The sequence below is a fragment of the Pseudorasbora parva genome, chromosome 2, assembly GCF_024679245.1.
Source record: "Pseudorasbora parva isolate DD20220531a chromosome 2, ASM2467924v1, whole genome shotgun sequence".
Taxonomy (NCBI): Eukaryota; Metazoa; Chordata; class Actinopteri; order Cypriniformes; family Gobionidae; genus Pseudorasbora; species Pseudorasbora parva.
The window spans coordinates 43755154-43779076 of NC_090173.1; the positions used below are offsets into that span (position 1 = coordinate 43755154).

Sequence of the window (23923 nt, forward strand, 5' to 3'; positions counted from 1 at the left end):
TGCCAAATTGAGGACTTGGTTTCAGAAATGGCCACATGGAAGTACCTTTCTCGAGAAACTCACTTTAATGACTCACTCTGTTTTTCTTATAAATGCAGGCCATGGTTGAGTGTGTAACACTGTGTTGAAAGAAGAAAGCAAACTGTGTCTAGCCAGTAAAGTGAGAAAAGTGGACTGAAAATGAAGATTGAGTTTCATAGTCTTTACATACTTTAAAACGGGAGTGTACACTACAGAATATTTTGAAGTTTACCTCATCTACAGGCCTCTCATAAACCATTGCTGCTCTGATTGAAAGGGGTTTATGATTTAATCTATTTCCATCTCTCTCCCCCTCAGGAACCTGTTGTACATTTACCCTCAGACTGTTAACTTCAGTAGCCGGCAGGGTTCGGTGAGGAACATTGCAGTGAAGGTGCAGTTCATGGCAGGAGAGGATCCCAGCCAGGCCATGCCTGTGAGTCACCGATCACACCCTCACCCTGTACTCGCTCACGGCTCCAGTCACACTGTCAAAGCATATTCTCATGAAAAGGCAAACAAAAAAAATACACTTGGAATTATGGAAGTACATCTGATACGATGATCTCATCGCTTGGATAAACCTAATTGTGCACAATAGAGCTCTCCAGATCTGTGCCAAGAATATGACAGCGCCTCCCTAAAACACATCGATCCACATTACACACCACAGTATTTTAGCTCCAACTAAATACACAGGTTACATTAGTCACTCAAACCAAATTCAGTCTCTAGATGTATTAAGAAGCGCTCTGGGAAATTTAGGAGATTTCAGTGAACTTACAGACACTGAACCTTTTATGTTTTGTTAATCTAATCATGGATTTTAGAAACTCCCTAATAATGTTAGTGCTGCATTCGCACACCGGTTGCTCAATCTAAAGCATCAGTAATTTATTTAAGGCTCGTGTGAGGCCATATGCAGTGCAGGTACATTAGAGGCTAAATTCATTTTGTAATAATTAGAAAATCCACCCACGGCTTTATGATTAGCGAGGGCAACATCATGGCTGAAATTTAACTCCCCAGTGACATCTAGTGGAGCCGTTGAGCTGTTATTCACCAATGTAATGTGATTTCCAACCCCTGAACAGGTCATCTTTGGAAAGTCAAGCTGTGCAGAGTTTTACAAGGAGGCGTACACCCCAGTGATCTACCATAACAAGTACGAACCCATGTCTCATTCACTATTCATTACAGAATCAACAATTTTGTATTCATTTTAATCATTTTCAGAATTGCATTGCATTCACTCTTTACCTACAGCAGTGGCTCATTTTGACTCCAAGGCCAAATTTCAGGGAATTATTTTTTTTTTTAAACTCGCTTGAGGTGGGTTTTGACTTTTGATTTTGTGAAAATTAATGGATGGAAACGCATTTGCCAAAGAAATTCTGACGTTGCGAACATTAACCCCACATGATTGATCCGCTGTTTCCACTGATGGTGTTTTATTTACTCTTTACAAGGTTATCAATACCACCATCATCTGCTCAAACAACTTGATGGAAAGGCACATAATTAGCTTCTTTTTTTTGTTGCTTTTTTGTGAACTTTGAAAACATGATCTTTCAGGAATCATGTAAATCTGATTTGCATCATATGCAAATATTAATTATTGCATGTAATTATTAATCTTGTCAATTTAAAGATATAAATGCTTGTAACAAACATTTTTACTGTCAATTTTAATCATTTGAATGTGTTCATTTTGTGAGAAGTTTCAAAAACTATACTTTGTATATTAAGTTATTTAGATTTATTTGAGTATAGTAATAATATTAACATTAGTTATATTAAATACATTAATATTAATTATATTAATAATATATTAACTTAACCAATTTACCCAGTTGCCTTATGTAGAAGTTTGTTGAGGTCCCATAGTTGGTCCTAGTACCTTGGCTGACAACACTATTTTAGTCTCCTCCCTCCATCTCTGCAGGTCCCCGGAGTTCTACGAGGAGGTAAAGATGAAGATTCCCACCAACCTCACCGACAACCACCACCTGCTCTTCACCTTCTATCACATCAGCTGCCAACCCAAGCAGAATACCCCCTTGGAGACGCCTGTAGGCTACACGGTGAGAGAAGGACCCCCCCCCCCCCCCCCCCCCCCCCCCCCCTCCTCTTCCTGTCCTCCCTCTCCTGACAGTCATGCTCCCGCAGCGCTGGAGAAGCACTCCAGGCTATCTGATGTAATACTCACCTCCTTGTGACCCTGTCCCCCCTCAGAGACACCTGAAGCGTCACTTATATGTCACCACAGTAGCACCCACCCCTGATTCTCCTTATGACGCTTGAAGTTGTAGCGTCATGTGATTGTAGGCCGTCTAATGCTTTTAAACTGCACATAGGCTGTCTAGATAACTTGGGGTTAATCAGAGTTCATGTTGCTCCCCACAGTGGATCCCCCTCATGCAGCATGGCCGCCTGCGCACCGGGTCCTTCAGTCTGCCCGTCTCTGTGGAGAAACCTCCACCCAGCTACTCAGTCCTCACTCCTGATGTAAGACATTTATCCTGCATTGGATGTTTGTGTATCCTGGTGGTTGTTTGTTTGTGCATGTGACAATCAATGTAGAAGTGTAGTATGGCAAACCTGGGGTAACTTTACATTTGTGTCATTTAAAAAAAAAAGTATTATTATTGTTATTATTTGTAACATATTTTTCGAAATGATAAAATCTCAAATTTAGTTTTTAAATTATATTTGGATATATTCCAAATGATGCTATTATAAATATTTAATTGTTAAAAAGTAACTATCACTTAAATAATAATGGTGATTATTGGACTAATATTTTACATAATAGCAAATTTTATATAAGAAGTAATTGTTACAATCACCCCTGCAATTATCTTTTCAACAACCAAGGCAAAATATTAATTTAATTCAAAGGCATCAGTACTTACGACAGCTAAGGAAAAACATTGTACATCAAAGTAGTATTTTTTCTCAAAATAATTTGTTTTGTCAAAGTAAAATGTGTCATCACTCTTGGACGGTTATTTGTGACTGAAGAATTTTAGCACATGGTCTCCCCTACACCAAGTCCATCTTAACATTAAAAATAATAATTACATTAGGGTGCCCATGCAATAATAATGCCTTTCTTTTTTTGCAAATAACAACTTATATTGCACATAACAGCTCAATTTTCACATGTTGATGCTTCATAACATTCCTTGTGCCTCCAGTTGCAAGTCCTAATTAATATTCATGAGTCCGCCTTTTAGCAATTTAGTTAAGCCTACTGGGCAAGCTTCACATTATGTAATTAATGATATTCATGAGCCAAGTATAAGCCTTGGTAGGATTTGTAGATTCATGCTGTGGCACAATCTGACTGAGCTTGGGAATGCCCATGGCAGAACAGTAAAATACTGAGAAGTAGATCTGATTCTAGCTAGTCTTAAGCTATTGTTTTGTTGCTTGGTATCTTGTAATTTTTTTTTTTTTTATATATATTATAAACCAAGCAAAATCTTACTTAACTTGACAGTCAGCAGCTATGTTTACATGGACACCTTTTGTTTCATTAATTTATTCCATTGATGAGTCCGAACATAGCTGATCGGGTTAATGTGAGCAATTATATGCCACAAACTTCAAATTGGAATAGATTTTTCTGACATGCACGAATATAGTGTGTCACCCTTTTTGCACATACTATTATCCTAAATTGCTTTGGTATTTTAAAGAGCAGACTTGATATTTATCTATTTTGGGACCTATTTAGGAGACGACGAGCACATTAAGCTTTCTCCAAATCCAATCAATTGTATACATATCACCCCAATTGGATCAGAAGAGGTTTAAATACAATCCTTACAATCCAAATTAAATTTTAATCGGATTTGGCCAATTCATTCTGATTGACGTGGTTACTTGTGTCCTTTTTTTATTCTGACTGTGGTAGTAGTTTGATTACAATCGGGTTATTAAGGTGCTTGTAAATGCAGCTAGAGATGATGACTATGCTTTTTCACTGTATGGAAAAGAGCGGCTCTGACATTTTTAATAATTACATATTTTGTGTTCCATGTGACAAAAGTCATTCAAGTTTGGAGCCACATAAAGTGGCAGATGATAAGAGAATTATCTGCAGAAGGTGTGACCAAATTCATGGAACACCTTAAATGAATGAATGAAGCATTTATATAGCGCTTTTATATGTACTACTGTACACCCGAAAAACTTTACACTCATGACCAAGATCTCTCCTCAACCACCACCAGTGTGCAGCATCCACTTGGATGATGCGATGGCAGCCACAGTACAACGGCGCCAGTGCGCTCACCACACACCAGCGTTAGGTGGAGAGGAGAGAGGGTGATAGAGCCAGTTCAGTGGATGAGGATTATTAGGAGGCCATGATTGGTAAGGGCCAATCGAGGGAATTTGGCCAGGACACCGGGGTTACACCCCTACTCTTTACGAGAGGTGCCATGGGATTTTTAATGACCACAGAGAGTCAGGACCTAGTGAGGGAATTTTAAAATTGTGATTTTCAGGCCTGGAAACATTGTGGAAATGTATATTTTAAAGTCATTGAAATGTGGTATAGGTTATAGTTAATCTTAAAATTCTGAAAATGTTTTTGTTCAAAAAATTATGAACGACAAAAGTGGTAAAGTGTAGCATAGAAATCTAGATGCACCCTAGCGGCAGCAAATCTAATCTGCCCGCGAGTGTCGTCTAGCACATCTCAATACCCTTCTGAGCTGTAAACGCCAAACTCTTGCCGGGCCAATCACATCGTGTATAGAGTCGGTGGACGGGGCCATAATGACGACGGCCGAGTTGTGTTTGCGTGCTTCTAGTAAACACAGAAACTGGTGAACGGCGGTCTTTCGAATCAGCTTTGACCGCGACTCTGGAAGACTTGGAGTTAAGCTTTTCTCTGAGAAAAGAACAAAGAACGGCACTGAAGTCATTCTTAAAAAGGGAAGATGTGTTCTGAGTTTTGCAGACCGGATACGGTGAATGTTTAATCTATAAACAAGCTCTTTCTCACCTTCGTTGCTCTGGTTGGTGTAGCGCTATCCAATTGCGTGCACGTCGTGCTGAGGGAGTTTGAAAGACAACCATTTATCCCGCTTTATACCATTTATAGAATAGTATTATAGGCAAAAAAAAAATGTTTACCAACAATAATAATCATGCAACATAGTTATCCAAGTTATAGATGTAAGGCTGCCCAAATCGTCCCAATGGAGGCTAACGATCGGCGGGTGAAGGTCGCTGCGCGTTCGGTCTTTTCAGCGGGAAAAAGGGGATTTATTCCAATTCCTTGTTATCTGACTCCATTTAATCATAATTTAGAATTTCGGTTAGAATGCCAATTGGTTATTTGGTCATTTATATTTAATTTTTAAACTACACATTTAATTATTCCGTTTAACCCTTTGTTGAAATTATACCCAACCTGAATAATTCCAGAGCAAGTCAGAATCAATCAAAGTGTAACAATTTATTAACAGTCAGGTAAATGTATAACGCCAATTACATAGTCAATTCAAAGGTAATCCATATATAACATCAAATACTCTGAAGTAAAGAATGAAATATATACCTGACTTCTGAAAACTACATAATGCTGGCTATCTTGAGACATCCAACATTATGGGCTGACCTGTTTAAAGTGTCAAGCCCTGAGCTCTTTGCAACATTCCCTTAAATACCCAGAAACAAATGCACAAACTCTTTAAAGTGTAAACACGAGTTCACAATGGGAATTTGCATTGATCAAGATTTGTATTGATGTAAAGGCCAAATGGCTGAAAGCCCACACACCAAACTAAGACAAGATATCTCTAAACTCTTAAAACATTGATTATCTTTTGGTTAACTTCTGTGGAGTAGAGATATTTGTACCAGTCGCACTGAGACATTTCAAACGATATCAAACCCATATAATACTGTATCGTGTGGACTGACATTGTAAGAGAGAGATTTTGTGTGTATTTTCAGTGCTCTCAGCATGAGAGAGGGAAGGAATTGGGGGAGAGGGGGTCAACAGGGAAAGATGTACATTAGCTGATAGTGAGGTGAGACTTGAGTCTCCAGTGGTGTGTGAGGGACAGTTCAGATTGTTAATTTCCTTTATTTTCTCAGAGAGTCCTTGTTCTTCATTCAGACATTTCGGCATATACTAGTTTTTTTTCAGTCTTACATAGATAATTATTTAGAGCAAGCTGCAACATCTGCTTGGCTGTAAAATCTCAGAAGGAATGAGGATATGTTGTGGCCTGTGTATATTTCAGGTACAGCTACCAGGAATGAAATGGGTGGACAACCACAAAGGAGTCTTTAATGTGGAAGTAACGGCAGCCTCCTCAGTTCACACACAGGTAATGAAATAACGGGAAAAAACATATCACACATCAACACACATATCAATGTAATTGGAATTACATGTTTTTTCCTGCTGGATATAGGATCCACACCTGGATAAGTTCTTCACACTTGTGTATGTCCTGGAGGAATACTCCTTTCCTTTTCGGCTGAAGGATGTTATAATCACAGAGGCGAATATAGAGGCGGAGCTGAAGGCCAGCATGGCCGCTCTTAAGGGGGCGCTGCTGGACACTTGTGTGAGCTTCCTGCACCAACTGATGAGCAAGCTCATACTGCTGATTGTACACCCTCCTGTTATAGCAGGACAGATTGGTTAGTAACACTGGATCTAGTCACTAACATTGACTTTTTTCATACACAAATATTTTGGTGTTTCCTTGTGTAATCCATTTCCTCTCGTTCCTCCAAATGCAGTAAATCTTGGCCGAGCTGCCTTTGAAGCCATGGCCCTGCTGGTAAACCAGATCCATAAGAATTTGGACGGAAACCAAGACCATCATGGTCGTAACAATCTGCTGTCCTCCTACATCCACTACTGCTTCCACCTGCCCACAACAGAGCCCGTATCTCCCCCTGCTGGTGAGTGAAAACTACAGCTCACAAACCACAACAATGGTGCCACATCATATTTACATATGAGATTTGAGGGATTTTAAGTATTGAAAATGCTCCAAGTTATTAAATCGTTGCTAAAACTGTCAATGGTATTTAACCTTTAAGTCATGCTAATTAATTCCTCTAGAGCTCTGTTTATGTATTGTTAGTAACTGATCCGCTAGCGTTTATACTTGCTCTCATTTGACCTCAAGAGCAGAATGCTTAAGTAAAATCATTGAGTGCCCCTTTTCCTCTTAAAGTGGGAGGCGCATCATATGAACTCCCCATCCAGTATGCCACGCTCTCTAGAGCTATGGCAAGACCCAGCACCCTGCTCCTGTCTCGCTCCAAGAGCATTAGTAACTCGAACCCTGACCTGGCCTCAACACCAGCCACCCCTGATGAGGAGGTTCAGAGAATCATCAGCAGCAAGGTAGGCAGCTCTTCCTATGGCTTCCGACTGGTTGTTAGCTACTGCATTTTGCCTGCTCTGTCTTCGTTTTTTTTTTCTACTTTGACATGGCAGCTACAAAGAACTGAGAGTTTAAAAAAGCACTATAAGGGATTTTTGTTATAATTTTCTCTCTTTTCTTTATTACAATCTTTGGGAACATTTAAGGCTATTAATTAGGCCAATAATAAAGATATTTAACAACAAATCTGATTGATTAATCAGTCACATCACTTTGCAAAACAAAGCTATTTCTATGAAAGGAAAAAGGTCATAAGAATATAGTTGTAACATTAAAAATCTTTCAAATAAAATGCTCTCAAATATTGCCTCTATATTTTAATTATTGAGAGAATAACTGATTGATTAATTGATTCATTAAAATTTTTTATTTGCAGCCCCTACTCTCATTGTCATGTGCTGGAGCTAGATGCTTAAAGATTGACTGTGAGATGTTTACTGTGGCATCTGTCGATCCCTGTGCTAATAACTGTGCTATGTTTTTTTTGCTGTGGTACCCTCCTTTACTGTGCCCCTGACTTTTTCCCACCCTCCTCTTAATTCTGTTCCTGCACTTTGTCCCCTCCCTGTGACACCTGTATGTGGCTTTTCTGCCTCCCCTGTGTGGCACTGTGGTTTGTGTTTGTGTCGTCGGTGGATAAGCAGGGAATAGACCGCTCGCATTCCTGGGTAAACTCTGCTTACGCTCCAGGGGGCTCGAGGGCTGTGCTCCGCCGGAACCCCAACTCCAGCTGTGAGCTCAAGCAGGTGCCAGTCAAACCCTATACCCTAATGTCCTTCCCAGCTGCCTCTAACCATACACCCTAATATAACCTGTAACCGCCTCAAATCCTTTGACCTCACATTAAACTATAACATTATTCGTTACCATCCCCAACTCTCTAACCCAGCCTTTCTCAAAGTGGGTGCCGCGGCACACTGGGGTGCCCCGTGACTGTGTCAGTGGTGCCGCCAAAAAATTACGTTGGCTAAAAATAAATAATAATAATAATCTGAAATTTCATATATAGAATATATTTGAATTTACATAAATACATTCTTCTTCTATTTAACCCTTTCGCACGTATGATCACACATTCGTGATTAGAAGAACGGTCAGTGGTGCATCACGTTCATTCAAATGTGCTTTTGCGTTGGCTTGCACTGAGTCAGAGACAGGCGCGCTCAGAGCTGTCATATATCACAACTTTTCAGTGTTTTCAGCCACATAATGTTTATTTTAGGTTTCAAACGTATACGTACTAAAAAAAAATACATTTACAGTTTGTAAAATACACAATGATGAAAAATGAAGAGGCAATAATAATAATTTCCATTATAATTCGTTTTATTCATATCAGATACACATTGTGTAAGTAACTTTAAAGTTTACTCTATTCTTCTGCCACTTACTTTTATGTATTTTGGGAGAAGTGGATGAATTCACGTCTTGTAACCTCAATCTAACAGATCCGATTTTCTGAACTGCGCCTGCGGCGGTGATGGCGCCGCCCATCGTGCATACAGCTCAACTAACGCGATCATTATAAAGTTGTTTAAACGACAAAACACTGCCACTTGTATATATTTGACAATCGGAATATCAGATATTTCAGGCCATATCTAAAAAATGTGTGAATATTTTGAATAAAAAAGGAAAAATGACATAAAAGCAGATCATCATTCATTCTCTGTTGTTGCTGCGGTGTGTCACGTGACAAGCAATGACGCGTCACCATGGAAACCATAAAGTGACACATTGATAACAGTCGCTTTGAAAAACTCACGCTGGGGGTGGGTCAGCCAGAATGTTTTAAATTTACGTGTGAAAGGGTTAAACATATTAGCGGATTATACTCTGTTCATTACTGTCCTGTCCAAATAAACAGGACATTTGCATTTATATTTGGGTTATGCAGTGTTTTTAAATTATATTTTAAACTGGGGTGCCTTGAAATTGAATGCACTTTTGAAAGGTGCCCTGACTGAAAAAAGTTTGAGAAAGGCTGCTCTAACCTAATATGACCTCTGAAAACTTACAACCTAACTGTACCTGTAACTCTTCCTGTCTCAATAAAACTTTACCCTACTTTAACCCTATCGTTAATTGTTACTGTCTCAACCCTATCTTTACTTGTTACTTTCTCAAACCCTTAACCCTAACGTTACTTGTTACTGTCAAACCCTTAAAGGGTTAGTTCACCCAAAAATGTAAATGATGTCATTAATGACTCACCCTAATGTCGTTCCACACCTGTAAGACCTCCGTTCATCTTCAGAGCACAGTTAATGATATTTTATATTTAGTCCGAGAGCGTATCCAAGTGTATGCGCACTATACTGTCCATGTCCAGAAAGGGAATAAAAACATCATCAAAGTAGTCCATATGTGACATCAGTTAGTTAATTAAAATCTCTTGAAGCATCGAAAATACATTTTGGTCAAAAAATAACAAAAAACTACGGCTTTATTCAGCATTGTCTTCTCTTCTGTGTTGGTTTTCAATTCGCAAACAAAGATTAGAACTGTTATGGATCAGCGTATTGATTTATGATTTGGATCGCCAATGTCACGTAATGTCAGCAGTTTGGCAGTTTGACACGTGATCTGAATCATGAATCAAAAAGCTGATTCAGAACCATTTGAATCTTTATTTGAGGATTGAAAACAAACAGGGAGGAGTAGACAATGCTGAATAGTCATATTTTTTGTTATTTTTGGACCAAAATGTATTTTCGATGCTTCAAGAGATTCTAATGAACTAACTGATGTCACATATGGACTACTTTGATGATGTTTTTATTCCCTTTCTGGACATGGACAGTATAGTGTGCATACATTTGCATATGCTCTTGGACTAAAGTGTATCTCCGACACACTTCACTTGTGTGTGCCTATATAAGTATCATCATTCATTGTAAATATTAGGATGCAAGTTATTAACGTTTTAAAATTTCACATTTAAAGAAATCTAGTGTTTGATCATATTTAAATATTTATTGAAACGCAAAGACTGCAATACTTTTTTGAGCAACACGATTAGATACATGTATATTTATTAAAGACCCTTAAGGCACCTACTGGGTAATGGCATTAAAAATAAACATTTATTTTTCAGCCAAAAAAAGGCTCTAATTTGCCCCTTTGAATTGGAATTCTCTATTTTAACCTTAATTACTACACTAATTGTAATATAAATAATACAAATATTAGAAAAAATTATTTAAGTGGTCATTAAGTAAGGGATAATATACACCCAGCCGGTTGTTATCGCAGAATAAACCCCGACAGAGTGATCAGGAATCACTCTGAAGGGGTTTATTCTGCGATAACAACCGGCTGGGCGTACATTATCCCGCTTATTACACGGCTACTATTCTCAAATAAATAATTATTAGACACAAAATATTGTCTTGAGATTAAATATTTTATTAGTTCTTACGCAAAGCTTCCGCGAAGAAAAACAGTTCCAACCTGCTTTAAGCCTTTATCTATTGCTGCTAAATGTTGAAAATGAATGCTGAAAGGGTTAGTTAACCCAAAAATGAAACCAAGCCAATGATTTACTCACCCTCAAGTCATTATAGGTGTATATGACATTCTTCTTTCAGACAAATACAATCGGAGTTATATTTAAAAAGTCCAGGCTAACGTTAATCCAAGCAGTAGCCTAGTTGTAGTTGTGTTTGAAGTCCATAAAAATGCAGCTGTCCGTCAAATAACGTGCTCCACACGGCTCCGATGGGTTAATAGAGCCTTCTGATTCGAATCGATGCGTTTGTGTAAAAATATCTATATTAAAAACATTATAAAGGAAACCTGCCTTGAAGTCTTCCATTGTAACCCACGGCTGTTTAAGCCACAAGATGGCGCCAGCGTTAAGCATAGAAGTAGTACCGGTCAAGATAACTCGTAGTACCCGTATGAGCGGGTGTTATCTGGAAATAACGTACCGCTGGAATGCGCGATTGACCAATCAGAATCAAGTATTTCACAGAGCCGTGTAATAATTGACAATAATTACTGCCCAAATAGCATTTGGTACCAAAATATCTCCTCAAAATATTCAATAAGTATTATTGAACTAAAATATAGAACATTTACTTAATTGAAAATGAGTTATTGTGTACTGCACATTTGACCTTCAATGAGTATGAGTGTGACCAATTAGTAAGGGAAACCTGAGGGCTAAATACAAGAATAACATTAATGTTAATGTTGCATCTCTATCACTCTCCATAATGAAATGATCCTGTAAATATGGTTGATTTAATAATCAATGCACACTATGCACACAATGCACTGTACTATGCTGTACCAAAACTTGCTGCAAACATTTGTATAGTGAAACTGTTGTGTATCCGCTTAATTAGCCATTCAAATGCATTGACACAGCGCTAGAAATATTGAGCACTCCATGAACACCATGACTGCGCGTGCCGCCGGGAGACGAGAGCCTGTTGCAACTGTTTTTCAATGCCTCCGGCTTTAACATTATGCCACATTAGCGCCAAAATGCTATTTATTGTTTGAATTTCGTATTATAACTTTGTTTAGTATCAAAAGCAGGTTTGGCAATTTGGCGTGAGATTAAGTTGGGCAGAGAGAGAGCGTGAAACAGAGCCTGAAAGCTTCTCTCAAGTTAAATGCGTGAGAGTGGGCAACACTGCATTAGGCTGTTGACATAGACATAGAGTCATTAATGGCATCAATTTCATTTTTGGGTGAACTAATCCTTAACCCTATCGTTACTTGTTACTGCCTCAAACCCTTAACACAATCATTACTTGGTACTGCCTCAAATCCTTAACACAATCGTTACTTGGTACTGCCTCAAACCCTTAACACTACTGTTTACTTGTTAAGGTCTCAACCCTATTGTTACTTGGTACTGCTTCAAACCCTTAACACTGTCGTTACTTGCTACTCAGTCAAACCCTTAACCCTATTCTTACTTGTTACGGTCTCAAACCCTTCACTCTATCATTACTCAGTCAAACCCTTAACCCTATTCTTACTTGTTACGGTCTCAAACCCTTAACTCTATCATTACTTGTTACTGTCTCAAACCCTTAACCCTACTGTTGCTTTTTACGTTCTCAAACCCTTAACCCTATTCTTACTTGTTACGGTCTCAAACCCTTCACTCTATCATTACTCAGTCAAACCCTTAACCCTATTCTTACTTGTTACGGTCTCAAACCCTTAACTCTATCATTACTTGTTACTGTCTCAAACCCTTAACCCTACTGTTGCTTTTTACGTTCTCAATCCCTAAACCCTATTCTTACTTGTTACGGTCTCAAACTCTTAACCCTATTGTTACTTGTTACGTTCTCAAACCCTTAACCCTATTGTTAGTTTTTAGTGTCTCAAACCCTTAACCCTATTGTTACTTTTTACGGGTCTCAAACCCTTAACACTATCGTTATGTGGTACTGCCTCAAACCCTTAACCCTATCGGTACTTGTTACTGTCTCAAACCCTTAACACTATCGTTATGTGGTACTGCCTCAAACCCTTAACCCTAATGTGACTTGTTAGTTTCTCAAACCCTTAACCATGTTGTTAATTATTACTGTCTCAAACCCTTAACCCTATCGGTACTTGTTACTGTCTCAAACCCTTAACACTATCGTTATGTGGTACTGCCTCAAACCCTTAACCCTAATGTGACTTGTTAGTCTCTCAAACCCTTAACACTTGTATGTGGTACTGCCTCAAACCCTTAACCCTAATGTGACTTGTTAGTTTCTCAAACCCTTAACCATGTTGTTAATTATTACTGTCTCAAACCCTTAACCCTATCGGTACTTGTTACTGTCTCAAACCCTTAACCCTATCGGTACTTATTACTGTCTCAAACCCTTAACACTATCGTTATGTGGTACTGCCTCAAACCCTTAACCCTAATGGGACTTGTTAGAGTCTCAAACCCTTAACCATGTTGTTAATTGTTACTGTCTCAAACCCTTAACCCTATTGTTACTTGTCAGTGTCTCAAACCCTTAACCATGTTGTTAATTGTTACTGTCTCAAACCCTTAACCCTATTGTTACTTGTCAGTGTCTCAAACCCTTAACCATGTTGTTACTTGTTAATGTCTCAAACCCTTAATGGGATAGTTCACCCTAAAATGAAAATAACCCCATGATTTACTCACCAAATTACTCAAGTCATCCTAGGTATATCACATTCTTCTTTCAGACGAATACAATCCGAGTTATATTAAAAAATGTCCTGGCTCTTCTTAGTTTTATAATTGCAGTAAATGGATGTTTCTGTTTTGAAGTCCATAAAAGTGTATCCATCCATTATAAAAGTACTTTACACATCTCTGGGGGGCCACAAGGCTTTCTGAAGTGAAGTGATGTGTTTTTTAAATTAAAATATCCATATTTAAAAAAAAAATATTTTACAAACTATGATCTCTGACTTCAGCTTACTGTCTTATGCGCGTTCATGAGAAACTGCCTTTCCAGCGTCTGTCAAAAAAAAAAATTGTCATATACACTTAGAATGACTTTAGCATGAGTAAATTATGGGCTAATTTTCTTTTTTTTAAAGGTGAACGATCCCTTTACTTTTTACTGTCTCCAATCCCTACTCATTATTGTCTCAAACCCTTAACCATAAAAATAATTCTTGTTGTGTCAATCCTTAAACTATAGCATGACCCAAACATATTTTAGGGTCTTAAAGCCTACACCTTTATTGCCCTCATTCCCAACATTTACATGTCAACAAGCCCCAGTCTTCCAGCCCTACACCATATCATCCTGTACGCTCTCATTGCCTCCACTCTGGTATTACTTCTCTAATCGTACTTCATAATATTGTGCCCAGTTGGCTCTTGTCTTTGTAAATGTGTTTGTGTCTGAGGGTGTGTGAGCATTTGTCTAGAAGTTTGTGTGTTCATGTCGCCTCCTCTTCAACTTCAACAATCTCTCTTTCCTTTGTCTGCTGTGTTTCTCCTGCCTTGGTTGAAGTGTAGTTACCAACAATACCAACATATAAATGTAGTGGAACCCAATGCAATTAACTACTACAGTGTCTCATCTAGATGCTGATATCCATTCTTAAATTTTTGATATTATTTATTATTATTATTATTGAGTGCTTGATTCTGATTGTGCAGTTGTTACATTCTGTGTGGTTAGATTTTTTTAATAAAAATTCAAAATTTGTCTGACCGTTCTCATGTCAACCAATGTTTAATATTAATTTAGTTATGTTATGTTATACTATGCTATGTATGTAATAAGATGGATAGTATACTTACTATATACTTATCAGTTAAAGTCTTCTTATCCATAAAATAAAACCCCTCTAGATTATAGAAGACATCAATCACCCTGTCTGGGTTTATTTTGTATTAATGACCAGCTGTCTGTACTAGCCTATCCCTAACACAGTTTGGATTTAGTTTTGATTATTTTGAGTTTTTCAAATAATCTGGGTTGGTGCATCCAGCAGGCATTCTTATCCCTCTTCTCTCCTTGTCTCTCATCTTTCTGTCTTCAATTCTTCATCATCATCTTTATTATCATCACCACCACCACCACCACCACCATTCTTCTGTGTTCACCCACTGGTCTACAGGCCAGTGAGCGTGCCTGTAATCGCATGTCCGCCTTCATCGAGACTTCCTCCATTCTCTGTCCTCCCTCCAGGCAGATCGCCAAGAAGGTAGAGCATGTATTCATTTTCTCACCCGTGCTCACTCTTGTTTATTCATTCCTTTATTTGTTCATTTATTACTCACCCATTCATAGAGCCACTTTATCTTATACTACATATTATTACCGTTTCAAAGTTGTGATCCTGCATTTATTGTGTGTGCGCATGTGTGTGGTTCAGAGAATCTTTAATGGGGTCATGTTTTGCAATAATGCTCTCTGCATTCAGTTACTTCATGAAGAGTTGGCTCTACAGTGGGTGGTGAGCACCAGTACCGTGAGAGAGGCGTCTCTGCAGCAGGCCTGGTTTTTCTTCCAGCTCATGGTCAGTCCTTGCAAACCCTCCAGCCTAGCACATTATTTGCATCAAATGTCGTCACATGTCTTTATATAGCACTTTGTACAATGCAGATTGAAGTAGCTTCTCAGTAATGAACAGGAAAATGACAGTTAATGTTACAAAATTCATCAATTTATAAACTACTGCTATCTTCTGTAGAGAAGATTAAATTTGTTGTGTCTCATTTTGAAGGCTCTAAGTCACATTTGTCAGTTGCATGTCATTGAGCCTGCCTCATTTCAGTAAAGTAACCATTATATTCCAAAGTTACTTTTCTGGACATAAGACATCGCCGGCACAACGTATACAACCTCCAGAGAACGCAGTCTTCAAAACAAGACACAGCTTGTTATTATTTCAGCTAATTTAGTTCAATGCCTTTCATTTGATTGTAATGTTTCAGTGGTGCAAAGTTAATCAGTTGTGAAAACTAGTTCAGATTAGAGTAGTGCTATTATTCAGTTCAAGTCAGTTCAGTGTGGATTCAGTTCAGTTAATGCCATTTTTCTGCTCTGTTCTTTTCATATTTTTTATCCAATTGTGTCGGTGCCATTAAATCGATAATTAATATTTGTCTTTTAATTGTCTTTTAAATAGGGTTCACCTAAAATTAAACTGTGTTAACTTCATGTTATTTAAAAATGATTAATGACAGAATTAAAATGTTTTTGGGGAACTATCCCTTTTATAGTTCGAGAGAATTATTTCAACTGAATTATTTTAGTGAGTTTTGAATAAAAAAGGATGGCATCCCTCATTATTCTATGTGTGACAACAGGTGAAGAGCATGTCCCATCATCTGTTCCTGTCCTCACGCCTGGACATGCCCCGACGCCAGCGCTTCCCGGACCGCTTTGTAGATGACATTGCTGCTTTAGTATGTGCCATCAGCGCAGACATAGCCAGCAGATATCAAAAGGTAAAAGAGCAGTAGATCTCATTTTACTGTTGAAGGAACAGAGACCTAGTGTAGATAAGAGGAAGTTTGAGACTTTATGACTTTACTTTTGTTATGAACATCATTATCATCAGGAAGTATGCTTATCTCGTTCTGAGCCAATATCCATGTGTGTTTCAGGATGTCGAGCTTGTGGAGAGGTTAAACAGCAGCTTGGCCTTTTTCCTCAATGACCTGCTGTCTCTCATGGACAGAGGCTTTATTTTCAACCTTATCCGCTCATATTATAAACAGGTACGTGCACAGACACAGAAGCATGCATTCTTCATATACTTTACAGTGTAGCTGCACCATTATGGTCAATACACCTGAGTTAAAGTGCCCCTATAATGCTATTTTAAAGATTGCCTATTTTGTTTTGGAGGTCTTCTACAATAGAAGCATCAAAGGTCAAAAAACACTTGTTTCATAATCTGCATTGCACATGGCCTCAAGTCTGAAAACGGTTAATTTGAAGATTCAGTCTCTCTATACCCCTACTTTCAGAGAAGCTACATGAGTTTGTGGGTGGGGCTACTGAACTAGACGTGCTTATTATTCTGCAGAGGCGGTTTTTCGCCACACAATGAGATCAAGATGAGGCACATTCTGAGATTGATCGTTTTCTGGGCCTGGTGTTTATAAAAGCTTTGCTTTGAATAAACAAGGACGTTTTCAGCTCTGAAACTTACAGGATAATCTTATATTACCATGACCTTTTATATATCAAAAGCTCAAGGGAAAGTTGATTTCTCTTTAAAAAAGGGGAGGAGCTGATCGATATATCCCACCCTGTCTTCCTGTTTCAGTGGAAATTACGTCGACACACTGAATAATGCTGCGTTTCAAGGCACTTCAGTGGCCTTTAATTTTAATAGTTATACTAGCACTCAAAATGCCTGGTTAAAATGGATTGCTGGTGTTTTAGTGAACAAGACGAAAACACTACATATGACTGTGGTGCAGCTGTTAGTATGAATTTGCGCTAGAACATTTCAGATGACAGTTTGGTGCATTTGTGTCTGCAGATCAACAATAAGCTCCACACAGCGCAGAACCCCAGCTCTCTGACAGCACTGAGGATGGACTTCATCCGGATCGTCTGCAGTCATGAGCACTACGTCACGCTGAACCTGCCCTGTGCCACCCTCAGTCCTCCAGCATCCCCCTCTCCCTCCACATCCTCCACTACCTCGCAGGTAACACACACACTAACACAGTTGGAAAAAAACACACTAAAACAGAAATTGCTTTTATCGTAAATGTGCAGCACTTTCTGTGTACTGTGCAGATTTTATGAAGACCTATTTATATGTCTTCTTTCATGTCATGATCACAGAGCTGCAGTAAAATCTGATAACATTCGCACAATACATGGAAGTGTATCAGACAGGGAAATTATGTAACTATCTGTAAAGCCGAGCTTTTTCATTCTTCTTCTTGTTCTTCAGAATAACACTCTGTAATGCTTTAAAAGGGGTCAGTAAGATTTTTCAAATGAAGTGTGAGGGATGTTAGTAGACCATGCAGACAAATTTAATTCACTCCTCAAGCTTGAGTGACTATAACTACATTTTGTTTAGTTCTGCTCTTGAGAGCTGGGTGTTCGTGACCTCTTGCATGGATTAGAGACAGTGCTTTTCTACAACTGACCACATTTACATAATCCTTAGAAATGTTGTGTCAGTGCTGTAGAGTTTCTTGATTTTTTTTTGTTGTTGTAATTGTGTGGTAAAGTGTTTCTCACTGTGGTGCATAAATCTCGTCATGGATGTTATGTTGCTGTCTGCCACATTATATCAAGCTGGACATGGTCAAAGGAGTTCCCTTAGAAAATAAACCACACTTCACTATAGTATGGCAGTACTAAAGCAGACTTTCTCTGTCTCTTCTTTCGTAGAGCTCAGCGTTCTCCTGTCATGTTCAGGATCAGGGTGTGGTCAGCATGTTCGAACTGTCGGTGCCGTTCCGCCAGCAGCATTTTCTATCTGGCCTTCTGTTGGCTGAACTGTCACTCATCCTTGAGCCAGACGGAGAGGGGTGAGAAATGTTCCTTTACTCAAGTATTAGTATTTTACTTACACATTTAGACATTTTCATTACAATAGCTATGGTCAATAAAAATAGGCATTAAAAATGTATTTATAATATGTTCAATTAAACAAAATTGTGTTCTAACTAAAACCTAAAATCTGTACCAATATACAGGTGAAATTTAGGACTGGAATACATTTAATGAGTTTAGTCCCATTTTGCATACTGGAAGAGTCAACACTAGTTCAATCCTCCCCATACCCTCATTCACTATTAGCTCACTAATATAGTTCACTTGAAGGAGTGAATGAAAACTAGTGAATTCAGACATGAGTGTGCTGGAAAGGGCAAATAATTATTTGAAACTTTGCTTCCATGACAGAGTTCATGATAAATAATTTCATTACTACTAGAGGTGCCAGTTTGCTATGTATAAACCTTAATTAAACTATTTAATAATTGATTAAAATAAATTTATACCTGTATGATATTATGCTGTAGCCACATTGGACCAGTGGAAAATGGATGGATGGATAGATGATTCAGCTCTGGGCGATTCAGTCTTCTGGCGAGATGTGGAAATTCAATTGATGCGCGACTCTCACAGAGCATAGTGTATTCTCTAGCCGTTAAGTTTACATCAGTTGTACACTCATTATTGTGGTGCATTGTGGGATTGGATGAGTGCACTCAATAACGTCCACTGTGGTTTCGGATACCACTACAATTGGCTATTCCTTCAAATAGTGCACTATTTAAGTGTATAGGGGGCAATTTCAAGAAGTCCTCGCTGCAGCCTGTAGTACGATGACGTACTGGATCAGATCCAACGCGTACTGGACGCGCATGCGCGGTGGTTTCATTCACAATTCGATGACGTCATATACGCATGCGCAAAAGAGTTTTGGGGACATCATTGAATGCACAGGAGAGTTTTGCTGGATAGATAAATACTCAAACCGCTCGCGCAAAAATAACGATTAATCAGGACACACGTTTTGCATTTTCCCTTGAATGTGTAGGGTACTGGTATTTTAAAGTTCTTTACAGATCGTGTTGCATTAAAATTACAGAGACAATTAGGCTACTTGACTCATTTTTCCTTCCACTCAACAGCAAGTATGATCAGAATATATAAAAATTAACTGTTCTGTACATGCATGTACAGCGAAACTAGGATAATTTAAGCATCACATTTATGAAAAGATGATTTATTAATCAATAATTACTTAATAATATTTATCAGTAGGCTACTACAACGACACAGTTTAGAACATCATCTATATACAATAATGATCATACATTAAGACTAGCACATACGCATGATAAATTAACTCTGATCTGTATGAATGACATTGCCATAACGATCCACCATCCAGTACGTGTTGGATCTGATCCAGCAACGTCATCGTGCTACAGGCTGCAGCGAGGGGTGTCTCGGCAATTTAGGACACAGCCATAGTCAGTGTGCAATGGACTTGACAGATATAACATAAAATTGTGTAGTGTGTGATGTGCACAGACTCTTTTTCAGGATTTTTTTTTACCTTTATATGGTTCCATCTAGCCAGGGATCAAACATATTTGTTAATTTGTTAAACACATTCGTGGAGTCATAAATGGAATAATTCCCTACTATATATAGTATGCAAAAAAACGAGAAGACGAGAAGTACCCGGACGACTTGCAACATTCGCTGAGAATCTGAAGTGCGCATTTAGTGGGCGCTTTACTAGTCCACTGGAGAGCTTTTATGAATGGCAGTGAATTGACGAAACAGATGCTGGTAGGTCACATCACCATAACATCATCGCTGATGTAGTACATTCAAACTTAATTCATACTGCACACACACTTAAAGCTACATTGTGTAACCTTTTTAGTTTCTTCTTAGCTAAAAACACTTAGTTGTTTCAAAAATATATGTGCTCATTAATGTATATTTAATTCTTTCGAGTAATAAAGTATTCTCGTAAGTTTATAATAGTCCATTGAAAATACCTACGGGTGAGGGTTTTGAATGTCGGTCGCCATGTTGCCCCTCCATCTTGAAAGTACATTAGCCAAAGAGGGACATACCCATAAATTGAAGCTTCGCCTTTCGCGTTTTAACACTCGATGGCACCGTGTCGAATGTGAAGAGGGGGATTGCCATATTAATCTTGGACTAAATCAGCCACCGTAGGAGTTAAAACGAAATCAGAATTGAGAGGAACAGAAACTATTATTTCCTGCATGGTCATATAACTTTTCACCGCTAGATGGGGGAAAATATCACACAGTGTAGCTTTAATATATAAAACATTGCAAAGCAAGTTCAAATTCAAAATGTAGTACCTACTCAAGACACTATATGATTGTTTTCATTTGTCCCGGATCTCCTAGCATGGTGCCTGTTTTTGCAGTTTGTTGTGTTCAGAATTACTTGAGTTTTTATTGTGTGTCTGATCCTGTTGTTTAGTGCCATTAAGTGATGCTTACTGTTTTAAAATCTGTTCATGTAAAAACTCTGTAGTGTCTTCCAGCTTTAAAATAAATGTAATGACTTAACGACTGCCTCATTCATGAACGAATCAGCCGTTTGAACGAACCGACTCAATGACTCACTCATTAAGACCTGCCGCCACCTACTGGTAGTTTAGTTTCATGTTTAAACATTCTTTCCAACATTTCTTATTGTATTAAAAATACATATTTAAAACAATCTTATAACATTATTTAATGCAGTTGTAATTTATTAGTGTAAATTATTTAATTTAACAACCATATAGTGTTATTCTCATTTAATTTATTGATCAAATTTAAGAATATAAAAGGAAAGCTGACGCATATCCTATATTTAAGATTAATCCTCATAAATATGAAGATTTAAATACATCAAAGCTGATGAAAATGTTACTTCTGAATATTGATATTTAACTCTGCAGATCACCCTGATATTGTGAGTCAGAATGTAAACTGGGCAACAGATGATACGCACAATTAACCTACATTAACCCAAAACTAACGTAATTAAAACGCCACAGCCAATACTGTTTTCTTCTTTTTAATTATTAGAATATAGACATTAGGAGAATAAATTGTTATACAAGTACTTTTACTTTTAATACTAAAAGTACATTTAAAATCAAGTACTTTTTTACTTTTACTTCAGTAGGATTGTCGTTGTAGTACTTCTACTTTTACTTAAGTAAATATGGCTCTGGTTATTTGTACTTTTACTTCAGTACTGACATTCAGTACTTCCTCCACCACTGTTTAACGCTGTCATGAGAAAAAAATCCAGCAGCTATGGAACAAATTAATTTTATCCAAGTATGAGCATATTTTACCATGTTTGAATCAATTTAGTTTCATATGTCACCCTTAATTTAGCACAGAGAATACATATTTTTGACCTGTTATTAAAAGGATAGTTCATCCAGTAATGCAAATGTTGTCATCATTTACTCACCCTCATTTTGTTACCAACCTGTATGAATGTATTTCTTCTGTTGAACACAAAAGAAGATATTTTGAAGAATGTTTGGTAACCAGAGTTTATGAGGACCCATTGACTCACTTCCTACTATGAAAGTCAATGGCTACTGTCAACGTTTTGATTTTCCACGTTTTAAAATGTCTTCTAATGTGTTCAACAGAAGAAAGAATTTTATACAGGGTTGGTACAACATGAGGGTGAGTAATTGATGACAACTACCTCTTTAAGACACTCTTATAAATAAGACTTTATAAATACGAATCTAACACTATACATACTCTCTCTCTCTCGCTCTCGCTCTCTCTCTCGCTCTCGCTCTCGCTCTCTCTCAGTGTGTTCTTCCTACACAAGAAGGCCATTAGTGCGCTGCATTCTCTGCTGTGCAGTCACGATGCGGACCCCCGTTACACAGACCCCCAGGTCCGCTCGCACATCGCCCAGCTCTACCTGCCACTCATCCCCATCGTCATGGAGGGGCTGCCCCTTCTCCACGACTTCACTGGTTAGTGAGACCCTTTGGGCCGAGTGCCCACAATAGAGCAGGCTGCTTATCTCTTTGGGTTATTTATATGAACGCTGTTTATAACTTGAATAGTTTTTCAAAGGTCAGACCTCCAGAGAGTCATTAAAACTGAACAAAAGTCCCATTTCAGCCAAGATCTGTATCTCTCCACCTTTGTATGTCCCAGACATGTCCCCACAGCGTGTACGTCACGCCTCGGCGCTCGTCGACGATAACGACCCAGACAACGGCACCATCAGCCAGTCTGTTGCCATGGCGATAGCTGGCTCCCCACTCCCACATTCCAAAGCCAACCCCTTCACTCTGCCATCAGTGGTGAGTACCTGCTTACTGATCACCATTAATCTGGTTATGAATATGAAGAAAGATTGTGAACATACAACACTTTTCAGAATTTGTAATGTTTTTTGAAAGAAGTCTTTTATGCTTACTGCATTTATTGATAAAAATCAGTAAATGGAAATATTGTGAAATATTATTGTTTTTATACACTATTGTAAAACGTTTTAAAACATATGATTTTTTTTTTTTTTATTGTAATATGCTTTGATATGTACGGTGGCCGGGAAGTGCAAAACAACATTACAAAGTGTGAAACACTTTTACGAAGCTGTAGACAAATTTTATAAAACACAAATAAAACCCTATTACATTGGCAAAACACTTTTACCAAGGATGAAACAAATTTATATTTAGGAAAACAAATTAACAAGACGCAAAAAACTTTTACCAGTCCCAAAACAAATTTACAATGACCAATTCTTAACGGAAAGGGAATATACCACACCGGAAGTGACACAGTGAATGGAATACTGACAGCTGATTGGACAAGACATGTCAATCATTACATACAGAAATTATACAGCCGCGGCAGGAGCTTCGTAAAAGTGTTTCACACTTTGTAATGTTATTTTGCACTTTCTGTGATCAAAGCTGAATTTGCAGCATCATTACGTCCAGAAATCAATATAATATGGTGATTTGCTTCTCAAGAAACATGTATTATTTTTATCAATGTTAAAAACAGTTGTGCTTTTTAATATTTGTGAAATTTATTTGAACTTTTTGACTCTTTGATGAAAGTTCAAAAGGACAGCGTCACAGCGCTCACTGCCCTTGCAATTGGTCAACATTAATCTGTTAATTCTGATTCTGTTAGATAGAACTGAATAAATAATAATTTATTGATTATTATATAATGTATCTGTCTGATTTTGGTGTTATTTTAAATGAAAGTGTAGTTATTTTTTTATTTTATTGTATATAGTTTTTTTTTTTCAATTCCGATGCAATAAAATTATTATTTAATGTAATAAAAAAATATGAATCCAACTATGAATAAAAAAAATTGGTAACACTTCATTTTAAGGTTCAGTTATTAACTATTAACTAGTAATTTGAATGCATATTACAAGGATATTGGCTGTTTATTAGAACTTATAAAGCACATATTAATGCCTTATTCTTCATGACCTTATTCTACATCCCTTAATCCT

The 23923-nt window shown here is 37.8% G+C and overlaps 1 protein-coding gene across 6 annotated transcripts in view; it reads left to right on the plus strand.

Annotated features, from left to right (window-relative positions):
* The window catches only part of LOC137044641 (dedicator of cytokinesis protein 7-like), a 58087-nt gene that overhangs the window by 17655 nt on the left and 16509 nt on the right, over positions 1-23923 (plus strand). For 2 of the 6 annotated variants that reach the window (XM_067420836.1, XM_067420844.1), the window contains exons 15-31: positions 340-457; positions 1116-1186; positions 1967-2105; positions 2428-2529; positions 6291-6377; positions 6465-6696; positions 6799-6963; positions 7242-7414; positions 8099-8200; positions 15036-15122; positions 15342-15437; positions 16231-16371; positions 16531-16644; positions 17418-17588; positions 18290-18429; positions 22237-22406; positions 22594-22742. In XM_067420836.1, the coding sequence (XP_067276937.1) occupies positions 340-457; positions 1116-1186; positions 1967-2105; positions 2428-2529; positions 6291-6377; positions 6465-6696; positions 6799-6963; positions 7242-7414; positions 8099-8200; positions 15036-15122; positions 15342-15437; positions 16231-16371; positions 16531-16644; positions 17418-17588; positions 18290-18429; positions 22237-22406; positions 22594-22742 (2257 nt within the window). The remainder of the gene's footprint in view (positions 1-339; positions 458-1115; positions 1187-1966; positions 2106-2427; positions 2530-6290; positions 6378-6464; positions 6697-6798; positions 6964-7241; positions 7415-8098; positions 8201-15035; positions 15123-15341; positions 15438-16230; positions 16372-16530; positions 16645-17417; positions 17589-18289; positions 18430-22236; positions 22407-22593; positions 22743-23923) is intronic. The other 4 variants (XM_067420860.1, XM_067420880.1, XM_067420852.1 and 1 more) reach the window with 3 other exon arrangements.